This window comes from Ascaphus truei, chromosome 4 (genome assembly GCF_040206685.1).
Source record: "Ascaphus truei isolate aAscTru1 chromosome 4, aAscTru1.hap1, whole genome shotgun sequence".
NCBI lineage: Eukaryota > Metazoa > Chordata > Amphibia > Anura > Ascaphidae > Ascaphus > Ascaphus truei.
This window is the reverse complement of record NC_134486.1, coordinates 362,511,011-362,524,318: the sequence shown is the minus strand read 5'-3', so window position 1 is coordinate 362,524,318 and position 13,308 is coordinate 362,511,011. Positions and strand designations below refer to the sequence as shown.

Below are 13,308 nucleotides of genomic sequence, written 5' to 3'. Positions count from 1 at the left end.
CAAGACAGCCGTGCTGCATGAATGCTGCTCAAGTTGCAATTAGTATAAATACCCATATAACTACTATTATTATTATTAATAAATGTACATTATTATCTAATCCTTCCAGTTGATATTTCCTGTCTAACCTTACATCACTCTGGAGGTTATTGGCTTCTTATAGATCAACATTTTCTTGTACTTAACATGAATTCCCTTCACTTTTTTCTGCTTAAAACGGATAAAGCTAATATGTCCTACGCCTAAACTTCTCATATGCATATCTGTTTGTAGAACGTCATTTTTCAATGTAAAAACTGTGAGGGGTGCATACGGCCGTGGGTTTTTTGTTTTTGTACCTATTGTCTGACAACTGAAGGGAATTCATTGTAATTTAAACGATATCTTAAGATGCTGAACACACATGGTTAACAGAACCTTCCACGTGATGATTTAGGATGTGTGGTTTCAGGGTTGACATAAGAGTAACAGTACTTTACTACAACGTGTGTTACCCTATGGTTTGGTTGAACGCATGTCCTCCTTGTGACGTGTGGATTGCTTGTTATCTGTGTAGATATTGGTGCATGGTGAGCAGAATGAAATGGCCAGGCTCAAAGCTGCTCTGATCCGGGAGTATGAGGACAATGAAGAAGTTCACATAGAGGTTCATAACCCCAGGAACACAGAGGCTGTGACACTCAACTTCAGAGGAGAGAAGCTGGCCAAGGTAACGTTCTGAGAAGCAGAGCCTGCATTTGTGACAAGCTTATAGTGCATAAGTACTGAGAGTATTAATCCCCCTGCCTCAGGCACGTATGTAAAGTTTTGACTTAAAATTCTCTAGCTTTTGTAGCCTCTGTCCGCTCAAAACGGTGAAAAAAATGAGTTTTATTAACATTTTGTTTCTTTACAGTTTTGTATGTATGTTTTTATTTATAGACACGTCAATCATATAAATCAGGGGGGCGCAAACTTTTTTCCCTGCGCCCCCCTGCCGGCTGTCCCCTCACTCCCGCGCCCCCCTCCCAACCCCAACTTACCCGCGCTCCGGCGTAATGATATGGCAACGTGACGTCACATGACCTCGCAGCGTCGTTTTGACGCCGCGTTGCCATGGAGACACAGGGAGGAAGCCGCCGGAGCCACGGTAAGTTAGGTTTACAGAGGCCCTGCAGCTCCCCCGGCACTTAATTCAAGTGCCTTCGGGAAGCGCGCGGGGCCTCTGTAAACCCCGCGCCCCCCGTCGGCAGTGCCGCGCCCCCCCTGGGGGTCGCGCCCCACAGTTTGCGCACCGCTGATATAAATAACAAATAATACAAATACCAGATCATGGGAATAAGTGCTTCAGACATACAAGTAACATTTAGGAAAAGGAGTCCCTGCTCCGAGGAGCTTACAATCTAATTGGTATTTAGGAAGAATGTACAAAACAGTAGGGAGGCATTATAGGAAGTGTGTCTGCAGGGGGCCAAGCTTTATGTATCGTGTATAGTATTAGCCACAGAACTACTCATATGCTTTATTAAGCAGGTGTGTTTTAAGGTGGGTCTTAAAGGTGGATAGAGAGGGTGCTAGTCGGGTATTGAGGGGAAGGGCATTACAGAGGTGTGGGGCAGTCAGTGAAAAAGGTTTAAGACAGGAGAGGGCTTTAGATACAAAGGGGGTATAGAGAAGATATCATTGAGCGGAACGCAAGAGTCTGGATGGTGCATAACGAGAAATTGGGGAAGAAGGGTGTAAAGCTTTAAAAGTGAGGAGGAGAATTGAGTGTGAGATGCGGAATTTGATAGGAAGTCAGGAGAGTGATTTCAGCAGGGGAGTCGCTGAGACAGATTTAGGAAAGAGTACAGTGATTCTGGCAACAGCGTTTAGGATAGATTGTATGGGAGACAGGTGAGAGGCAGGAAGGCCGGACAGCAGGAGGTTCTAGTAACCAAGACGGGAGAGAATGAGGGCCTGTGTCAGAGTTTTACCAGTCGAGCAACAGAGGAAAGGGCGTATCTTTGTAATATTGCGGAGGAAAATGCGACAGGTTTTAGAGTCGAGTGTGACCCTTAGGCATCGTGCTTGCGCTACTGGGTGTATGACAGAACTTCCAACAGTAATGTGGAAGGAGGTAGTAGGGTCAGGTTTGGGGTGAAATATGAGGAGCTCTATTTTTGACATGTTAAGTTTAAGTCGGCGAAGGGCCACCCAGGATGATATTGCAGAGAGACATTCATAAACTTTGGTCTGTACAGCAGTTGTACAGTGAGGGGTTGAAAAGTAAATTTGGGTGTCGTCAGCATAGAGGTGATATTTGAACCCAAGAGATTGTGATTAGGTCACCTAGAGAGAGAGTGCAGAGAAAAGAGGAGAGGTCCCAGGACAGATCCCTGGGGTACCTCCACAGAGAGATCGATAGAGTAGGAGGTGTTAGCAGAAGAGACACTGAAAGTACGATGGGAGAGGTAAGAGGAGATCCAGGATAGAGCTTTGTTACAAATACCAAGAGTATGGAGAATGTTAAGGAGAAAGGCGTGGTCCACAGTATCAAATGCTGCAGAGAGGTAGAGTAATATGAGCAGAGTGTAATTACCTCTGTCTCTTATAGCATGGAGGTCATTAGTTATTTTAGTGAGGGCTGTTGCAGTGGAGTGAGCAGTGCGTAAGCCAGATTGTAGAGGGTCTAGGAGAGAATAGATGTTGAGAAAATGGAGCTTTGAGTTTAATAACGGATCAAATCTTACTAAAATCCGGGGAAATCTTTACACTACAGACCTGCTATATTTTAAGCACATCAGTTTCTCCTCTCCTCCCCCATATATAAAAAAAAATCTGTTTTTTTGCATATTGAACTGTCGGCAAAACTAATGCAAATCACTAAATCACCTTTAACATGGGAAGGGGATCCGGAGATCAATCTGTATGTGCAAGATGCCAATTGATCACACTAATTGAGTGAGCAGTCCTCAGTACCTCTCTTCTTGGTTACGCACTGAGATTTATGTTGTTGGTAGATGATCAGGGAAATGTACAGTGAAACCAGTCAGGATCTCACTGTGATTGAATGTGCTTTCTTCCGGTCAGGTGATGGGTGCTCTTGCAGACAAGAAGCCAGAACAAGGGCAAAGGATTTCAGGGATCCTTGTGAAAAGAAACTTTAACTATCATATTCTTTCCCCAAGTGACCTCTCCAGTAAGTAAAATGTATCTGTACATTGACTTCTTAGGGTGTCGCAGAAACCCTAATTAAACTTCTCTCCTTGAGTAGTCCACAGCCTGTACCATGGTGAAGGGGGGGAAAAAAGCTTGTAATTAGTCGGAGACCATTATATGGCTATAGATTGGCCTGTAAGGAGATGGGAACAAGCAAGTTACCACTTCAAGGGAGTTGTAATGATCTTGCGTGTTCTTTCAATTAGTGTGAAGGTTGTGCATCTTTTGCTGAGAGATCACCAAACTTTGGGAATTATTTTGCAGTTGCTGTTCACCACACACGTTACTAAGCTGTAAAATTAGAGTTGGAAGTCTGCAGTGTTTATTGATCTGTAAATGGCCATATTTATTCTGCTTTCAATTTTTAATTCAAATGATTTAACTCCTGATTTTATTAATGGAGAACTCGGCATTTCAAAAAAATGTATACAGTGGACAGCGAATCTCATGATTGAATACACTAAATGGCCAATTACAAAATGTCTTGTATGAAGAACCTGAAGTTTGCTAATGATATGGTAGTATTAATATTTATTCTATGGTACTGAGTATGCAATGTATGTTGTGTTCTTCTGGTGATCAGAGGGGTAGGGTGGTTTGCAAACTAATTTATCAAAGTGTTTAGCTGTGTCTCAAGAAAGGACATGAATCTATTTTCAGATTCACCTCGAGTTTTGGCTTCGGTCTCCAGCTATACTTACCTGTATTTAACATGAGCTGCTGCGGTTCTCTTTTTCTGTCCACAGGTTACACAGATTTGGCCATGAGCACAGTCACGCAGACACAAGCCATCCCATACACTGGGCCTTTTAATCTTCTGTGTTACCAGTTACAGCAACTTACAGGTGCGTTGTTAAGGAAAGGAATCTGCTCTTCATTATAATTTCACATCTCATAGCACTTGCCTGCAATGAGCTAGTACTTCATAGAGCGCCATACTACATTGTCTCTGTGCCCCTGGCATTGCTGAACCAATTGTCTCCTCTGATGATATTTTGTCATCTGGTCATATTCCTAAAACCTGGAAAACTGCCAGTCTTCCCAATTCACAAAAGTGGTGAATAAAAACCCACTGTTTCCAACTACAGACCTATCTCTGTACTACCTGTATTATCCAAAGTTGTGCAAAATGTGTTCATTTCCAACAAGCAACTATTCTTAGAAGTCACATTTTCTTAGTCCTGTCCAATCTGGCTTTCAGCTGAATCACTCCACAGTACCAGCCCTCTTAAAATGTGCAATCAGATCCAGTGTGGCAGTGACTGATGCAATATTCCTAGATTTTGCGAAGACGTGTGATACTGTTGACCACGCTATAATGTTAAACAAGCTTTTTATTGCTCTAAACTGGTTTCACACTTCTCAGGAAGATCCCAATATGTGTGTCTCAGACTCTAACCACCTGGATGTTCCTGAGTGTCCACCACAGCTCTGTTCTGATGTACTGACTCTTTTCTTGTTTATAGATGACCTGCGCACAGTTTGTAAGACACCCTCCATGCACATGTATGCAGATCATACAGTAGTATCCTATCTGCATGTAGCTGCAGCCTGTACAACCTTGAAATGTACTGCAATCTCATTTCTCAAATATTGAATGCTGGATCACTTCAAACAAACTTATTTTTGTAAACACTTACAAACAGCAACTATGGTATTTTAGACAAAGGCTAAACTTCTAAAGCTTCCAACGACTGAGCTTTAAGTATTTGGCTGGACTTTAATCTTACATTTGTTCTTCATATTGACACACTAAAGAGAAAACGTGTGGGTACATTTGCATGTCTGATAGGTCTGCAACGCTGTCTTTTCCATTATCTCTTAGCATACAGTGCTTCCACTGCAGCCAGGGATTCTGGGTAATGACATGCAAATGAGCACAGTGTAACACCTTTTGGGTGACTGCCTGCCTGCCTGCTTGCTTGGTTGGGTGACTGCCTGCCTGGTTGGGTGACTGCCTGCCTGCCTGCCTGGTTGGGTGACTGCCTGCCTGGTTGGGTGACTGCTTGCCTGCCTACCTGCCTGCTTGGGTGGGTGACTGCCTGCCTGGTTGGGTGCCTGCCTGTCTGGTTGGGTGCCTGCCTGCCTGGTTGGGTGACTGCCTGCCTGCCTGGTTGGTTGACTGCCTGCCTGCCTGGTTGGGTGACTGACTGCCTGGTTGGGTGCCTGCTTGCCTGCCTGCCTGCCTGGTTGGGTGCCTGCATGTCTGTCTGCCTGCCTGGGTGACTGCCTGCCTGCCTGGTTGGGTGGGTGCCTGCCTGCCTGGGTGGGTGCCTGCCTGGTTGGATGCCTGCTTGCCTGCCTGCCTGGTTGGGTGCCTGCTTGTCTGTCTGCTTGGATGGGTGACTGACTGCCTGGATGGGTGGGTGACTGACTGCCTGGATGGGTGCGTGACTGTCTGCCAGGGTGGGTGACTGAATAACGGACTGCAAGGGTGGATGACTGCATGCATGCGTGGGTGGGTGGCCCCAACACATTTTAAAAAGACCCCCACCACATTTTAAAAAGACCCCCACCTCGCCATTACATATACAAAATCCCCCACATCCCCAATACATATGCAAATTTCCCCCACCTCCCCAATACATATGCAAAATTCCCCCACCTCCCCAATACACTTACAAAATACCCCCCCCCCCTCCCCAATACATATGCAAATTTCCTCCACCACCCCAATACATATGCAAAATTCCCCCACCTCCCCAATTTATTTATTTATTTATTTATAAAATATTTTACCAGGAGGTAATACATTGAGAGTTACCTCTCGTTTTCAAGTATGTCCTGGGCACAGAGTAAAACAAATAAATACATGGTTACAAGTACAGTTACATAAATGAACAAGGTATACATTATATACAAGACATTGCGTGCACAGTTAAAGAAAATATATATTATGAAACAGTTACAGACCAGATTAAAGTGTGAGACAGCCTTAGATTTGAAAGAACTTAAGCTGGTGGTGGATATGAGAGTCTCTGGTAGGTTGTTCCAGTTTTGGGGTGCACGGAAGGAGAAGGAGGAACGTCCGGATACTTTGTTGAGCCTGGGACCATGAATAGTCTTTTGGAGTCTGATCTCAGGTGATAGGTGCTGCATGTGGTAGGGGTGAGGAGCTTGTTCAGGTAGCTGGGTAGCTTGCCCAGAAAGTATTTGAGGGTGAGACAGGAAAGGTGAACTTTGCGCCTAGACTCTAGTGATGACTAATCTAGTTCTTTGAGCATTTCGCAGTGATGTGTGTTATAGTTGCATTGGAGAACAAAACGACAAATTGAATTGTAGAGGGTGTCAAGTTTGCTAAGGTGGGTTTGAGGAGCCGAGCCATATACTATGTCTCCATAGTCAATAATTGGCATTAGCATCTGCTGTGCAATACGCTTTCTGACCAGGAGACTTAGGGAGGATTTGTTCCTGTAAAGTACCCCTAGTTTGGCATAGGTCTTGATTGTCAGGGTATCAATGTGCCTCCCGAATGTTAAGTGGGAGTCAAACCATAAGCCCAGGTAATTAAAACTAGTGACAGGTGTTAGGGTGGTGTTAGCGTTGGTTCTAATCAGGAGCTCAGTCACTGGAATCTTTACAAATTTAGTCTTGGTCCCAAATACCATTGTTACAGTCTTGTCAGTGTTTAAAAACAGTTTGTTTTGGGAAATCCAGTTTTCAAGTCTCAAAAAGTCAGACTGAAGTATGTGTTGAAGGTCAGGGAGGCTATGGCTGTGTGCATATAGGATTGTGTCATCTGCATACATGTGTATTGAGGCTTCCTTACAAGCTGTGGGAAGATCATTAATGAACACTGAGAAGAGTAGGGGCCCCAGAACAGAGCCTTGCGGGACACCACAGGTGATATCCAGGGGGTGGGAGTTAGAGCCTGAGATGGACACATGTTGGGATCTTCCTGATAGGTAGGACTGAAACCAGTTTAAAGCATGTTTCCCTATTCCAGAGTTCTGGAGTTTGTTAAGCAGGATAACATGATCAACTGTGTCAAAAGCCTTTGCAAAATCTAGGAATACTGCACCAGTGAGTTGTACCCGTTCCATTCCACACTGGATTTCATTGCAAACTTTTAGCAGGGTAGTTACGGTGGAGTGTTTGGGACGAAACCCAGACTGGAATTGACTAGGGAAATTTGTCTTGGTGTAGAAATCGCTTAATTGGGAGTGGACACATTTTTCCATTACTTTGGATAGAATTGGGAGAAGTGAGATTGGCCTGTAGTTTGAGACAGTGTTTTTGTCCCCACTTTTGAAGATTGGGACAACTCTGGCAGTTTTCCAGGTCTTAGGGATATGGCCTGCAGACAGGATAGAGTTGACTATGGACGCAATTGGTTTGGCAATGGCTGGGGCACCAAGTCGTAGGAACCTAGATTGTAGTAAGTCGGGTCCACATTGGCTGCTTAGTTTTAGTTTGAGGAGCGCTTGTGTAATCTCCTCTTCAGATACTGGGCTAAATTGAAAATTGTGGGCAGTGTTGGGAGGGGGTGGGACTGTAGGGATACTCCCAGGATGAGATTCATGTTTGGAGTTTGTGCTGCGTTTCGCTAATAAGTTAGTGGCACACCCCACAAAGTAATCATTGAATGCATTTGCAATGTCAGTGGGGTTTGTCAGAGTAATATCCCCTTTAGTGATATTACTTGGTTGTTGATGTTTAGGAGGCTGGAATATATTGTTGATAACCTTCCAGAAGTTAGCTGGGTTTGATGTATTTTGTTGGAGATTGTCAGCGTAATATTGTGCTTTTGCATGCCTTGTTTGCCTTGTGCACATGTTTCGCATGCATCTGTAGTGATTGAGATCCTTGGTAGTGCCAGTTACTTTGTAGCTTTTCCACAAGGCATCCCTGAACTGGTAGAGTGCTATAAGGTCAGGTGTAACCCATGGAAGGTGGGCTCCCCGTACCCTTATTTTGCGTAGTGGAGCATGGGTATCGCAGAGTTTTAAGAACTCGGATTGGAAATAGTCGAGCGCAGAATCGGGGTCGGGAATTAAATCGATTCTGTGCCATGGGCAGTTGGTAAGGTCATCCAGAAACTGTTGTGGGTTAAAGTTTTTAAATGTTCTAGTGAGGAGAACTTTAGGGCTTGAATGGGGCGGTTTAATTTTCCTTACACAGTACACTATTGCATGGTCACTGAAAATATCAGGAAGGATGCCAGAGGATTGGATTCTGCTGGGGTTTGAGGAGAGAATCCAGTCTAGCAAGGAATGGTTATGCGATTTCAGGTTTATCCGTGTGGGTTGGGAAATGAGTTGCGATAGGTTAAGTGACTTAAGTTGTATCTGGATTTTGTGGTTTTTAGGGTCAAGCCAATTGAAGTTGAAATCTCCAAGAACTAGCAGCTCACTCTTCTCATTCAGAGAGGAAATGGAGCCAAGAAATTGGGTGATATCAGTCAGGGATTGTAGAGGGGCTTTAGGGGGCGGTAGATGCCATCAAGCAAGATGGGCTTAGAAAAGGGGAGGCAGATTTTGCCAACTAGAGTTTCAAAAGAGGGTGGACTTGGTGGGCAATTTAACAGTGTAAATTGTAAGGTGTCTGCAATATAAAATAACACCCCTCCTCCCCTCTTTGACCTATCTCTCCTAAAAATGGAGTATCCCTGAATGGCGATATTTGCATCAGGGGTTTTAGGGGATAGCCATGTTTCTGTAAGAATGATGGCTTTGGGTTTATGCATAAGGCACCATGCCCTTAGTTCATCCAGTTTGGGCAGCAGGCTCCGGATGTTTATATGGACGACAGATAGCCCTTTTTGGAATTTAAAGGTGGAATTCTCAGGGGCATGGGACAGAGCTGAAATGGGAGGACCTGGGTTAGTTTCAATATCACCTGCTAAAGAGAGTAATAGTATGAGTAGAAATGTGGGTAGTTGTTTGCAAGTTGTAGATTTGTGATGTTTGCCATTTGATTGAGAGGTGGTTGGTGTGCTGGTTTTTAGAGTTCTCCACCAACATTCAGTAGATAGTGCAAGGCTTTTGAGTAGTCCAGGGTGTATGGTTATGTTGGGTGTGGGCCAGGATGGAGGAGTTTGTAGTGGATAGAGGGAGTAACATCTCCATGAGGCCAGGAGAAAGAAAAAAATTAAAATACATAGCAGGTTCATGATGCCAGAGGTAGGCAGTGCTGCAAGGAGCTGTTGTGAGCAGAGTGAGTGTGAGCAGACTAACAGCAGGTGTGTGGCTGTTCCTTGTCAAATGTTTAGCTGTATTGCAATGTTAGAGTCAGTTCAGGGTTTCAGTGTATTGTGCAGTCAGTTTTGGGAGAGACTGCAGTAAATAAGTTGTAAAGGGGTGGGGGGTTGAAATAGGCAGGTTAGCAAGCATGGGATCATAGTGTGATCTGAGTAGCTTACCGTTTGTTGTCTTGAGTAAAAGAGTTTGCAGTAGATCCAGTCCCCAGTCACCTCTAGTCAAACTGTAGTGTAACTGTATTTATCACTTAATAACCTGACTTTACATGCCTCACTGTCTAATGCCTAATGCAGTTCCTGCAAAGATACAGGAAAGGTGTTGGTATTATACAGATAAAAGCAGTCACATGACCCTCCCCCTCCCCAATCAATCAGCTTGTTCCATTTGGTCAATTAACAGCACAGAGTTAAGAGGGGGAAAAAAGAAAAAAAAACTTTTTACATTCAAATATACTAACTTATATCAATTCTACAAGGCCAGATTCAGTCTTTTACACAATACATATGCAAAATTCCCCCACCTCCCCAATACATTTACAAAATACACCCACCGTCCCAATACATATAAAATTCAGACTTACCTTGGGGATGGTGTCAGGAGGGGGGCTAGTGGATGCGGAGGGGTGGCACCCAGGCACCCCCAACATTAATCTCTCCCCCCACTGAAACAGCGGGCGGCAGCGGTAATTGGGGGAGCGCCGGGAGAGAACCACACCTGCCGCATGGACCCACCTCCTCGATAGAAGAGAGAAACATGCGCCAACCGCCGGACTCACTCCAGCCCTCTTCTCTCCCCCCCCCCCGTCCCATCTCCAAACCCGCCAGGTCCCGGCCCGCTCACTCAGCTTCCCTTCCCCCGCGCACCCACCTTCCGCCCGGGACACCAACCCCGCCAGACCCCCCCTGTTGGCGGGCCTGTTTGTGCTGACTTCTTTATGTTTCTCTTTTCATTCCGATCATATTTTTCATTATGATATTCTTGGGTAGTTTTCTACTACAGAGAACTAATACCAAATATTGAAAATATCCTTGATGGCCATTATCGTCTAAAAAAAATATAATTAAAAAGAAACGTGGCAAAAGCGTGTTCTGTGCAGGAGTTGGAAGCACTCTACTTTCTATCCAACCAGCAGGCGGATCATGTCCCAGCACTTTTACATCTGGTTTTAACACTTTTGCTGCCATGGAAGAGATGCAAGTGAAGAATAGAGTTTTAGTAGCTGTGTCGGTACTGCACAAAGAAATGTTTATTTGTACCAACTATTGACCCGCTATAGGAATAAGACCTATACACATTATCAGGGCTCAACAAATTCTAAAAAAAAAAAAACCTCTCAACCCTTCTCACGAGTCTTACCTGCGGCAACTCCCGCCATTTTCCTGCTTCTCCCCTGCATCTTGCGAGTGTCTCCCCTGGCTGCACGGCGTCAGACGCCATGAAAATGGGACGTGACGTCATGGCAACGTGACACTGTATGACGTCACGTAGCGTTCCGTTGTAATTTGACGCCGCGCAGCAATTGTCACAGGAGCTGCGGGGAAGGCACTCGCAAGTTGCAGGGCAAAGCAGAAGAATGCCGGGTGGCGTCAAAGCGGCGTCAGAGGCGAGTGCATTTGTCGAGCCCTGCTCATTATGTTCAAAAGAAATAAAATGGGAAAAGAACTTTAATAAATGTAGCAAATGGGTTAAAGCAGCAAGACTACTTTCCCCTTTTACTTCCTATTTGTAAAGCTTGTGACAATGTGTTAATTCTACATTCTTACCTAATCTGGTAATCGTTTGGTGCTCCTGTTATAAATCTGGCAAAATCCTAATTGTGTGGCTAACATAATGGCCGCTTTTCAGTTTCAATCAATCCTTCAGTCAGTGTAACTCAGCAGCTACAATGTATCCGTATATTACTAAGGTAACATTATGTATTGTTACAGTTTGCAGCTCAAACTGCTGGGAACATTGGCAACAAATTATCCCCAACAGGAAAGTGTTGCAAATATCTTGCACTGCTGGGGAAATGGGTTAAAATCTGCTATAGGAATCAAAGAATGCTTAAAAATGCATTAAGAGTTCAATAATTATAATTAAAAAAATACAGTCACTTTTATCTAAGACGACGAATTTGATTTATTTAAATTAAAAAAAAAACCCCATAAGATTTCTTCTCAGGTTTTGCTGCTTTAAACATGCATTGCGTGTGAAATGCTGGGCATTATAGAGGCGATTCTGCCATTAGTGATATAGCTGTAGACATCTCACCTGCCTCTGAGGGAGGCTCCTCTCATAACCCATCAATATGCTCCATTTTCAGGTGAGGTGGAAGAAGTTGAAATCAACGAAAGGGACGCTCTAAGGGTTTTCAAGGCGATTACTGTGATAAAGGAAGCAGGCATGGTGATGCTGGAGGCGAGTGGAAATTCAATGGCTTTCTGGAGAAATAGGCCTCTCTGATGCTGAACATCTGTTGTTTTCATGTTTGTCTTTTGCTGTTGTGGGGGCAAAAAAAAATGCCCTCACATCCCTATCCAACAGCATAGGGCTTCACCAACACCAAACAGAATCTGGATCTGTCGCATGATTTGTATATTAATATACTTATCCATGTCTACTTAGAGAAGAAGGGAGACAAGTTGAGGCTGAGCATTTTTGCTGGTGTTATCGCCGATGAACGCAATAAGAGTAGGGCAGAAACGGACTTATGCAAAAGGATTTAATTGCCACTAATTTGATTGTGGCAAGTAAATCCTTTTGCATAAGTCCGTTTGTGCCCCCCCTCTTATTGCTTTCATCCATATTATTCCTTATTGGACCGGTCAGGAAGGTCGTCTGTGAGTTGGAGCACCAGCTAACTGTGTACCTTTGGTTCAGCAGATAAAGTGCTTAGGGAAACGTTTCTATATTGCTGGTGTTATCACCATCATCAGCACAATCCGCTGCAGAGAGAGAACATATAATTTCTATTCCATTTGTGCTGCAGGACCAGAGCGTAAGAAGAATGCGGCGCAGGTCAATAAACACAGAATAGTTACAGAAAAGCCACCCAGTGATCTCATTTCTACCATGTGACTTTAGTCGTTTCAGTTCTGCGGCAGTTATTTTCAAAGTCTCGTCATTTCCAGTGGGCGTAGATTGAAGGGGCTTCAGTTTTTCTAGCAATGTTTTTATGCAAGTCGTTTTAACGTATTGATACCTTTCCCTCCAGTGGGTGGCAAATCCATCAAATGATATGTACGCAGACACCGTGACCACCGTGATCCTAGAGCTTCAATCAAACCCCAAAATACAGAAAGGTAAAATCCCTGTAATGTGCTGCAGTTTGCAGTATTTCCCCGAAGGTAGCTGCCACGCGTTGGGACTACAGATCTAACTGAATGTTTACGCACATGCACATGCACTACCCTCCTCTTTCCACTACCCTCCTCTTTCCACTACCCTCCTCTTTCCACTACCCTCCTCTTTCCACTACCCTCCTCTTTCCACTACCCTCCTCTTTCCACTACCCTCCTCTTTCCATTACAATCGATGGAAAAGGCAAATGCTGTAACATCTTAGGCTGCGCTTGTAGTGCCGGCGACGCGACATCGCGGCAAAACGGACGAGAGTGACGGTGGCGGTGCGAATTCTTGAAGCCGGTCAAATTAGATTTTTCAGAGGCTGTCGCCACACGTGACAGCCTCTGAACCAATAAAAGACCTGGTCGCCGGAAAGCGAAAGAAAACGCGCGCACTATAAGCGCGGCCTTATTATGCGTCTCCCTTAACCACATGGAAAGAAAGCGCCCTGCCAGGCTGTGTTAGAAATGGGCTGATATTGACCTTGTCCTTTTCCAAACATGGCAGCATCTGTAACCATTCTGAAAACTAGCTTCAGGATTCATAGTGCAGGAAGCCACATTAACAGTACGCAAAGAAAGCCTGCAACCGTGAAAACATGC

General features: G+C 44.5%; 1 protein-coding gene across 1 annotated transcript in view; it reads left to right on the top strand.

Annotated features, from left to right (window-relative positions):
- The window catches only part of CPSF3 (cleavage and polyadenylation specific factor 3), a 41,649-nt gene that overhangs the window by 19,102 nt on the left and 9,239 nt on the right, over window positions 1-13,308 (top strand). The window contains exons 11-15 of the mRNA XM_075598328.1: window positions 557-709; window positions 3,052-3,160; window positions 3,927-4,025; window positions 11,686-11,780; window positions 12,577-12,664. Coding sequence (XP_075454443.1) covers window positions 557-709; window positions 3,052-3,160; window positions 3,927-4,025; window positions 11,686-11,780; window positions 12,577-12,664 — 544 coding nt within the window. The remainder of the gene's footprint in view (window positions 1-556; window positions 710-3,051; window positions 3,161-3,926; window positions 4,026-11,685; window positions 11,781-12,576; window positions 12,665-13,308) is intronic.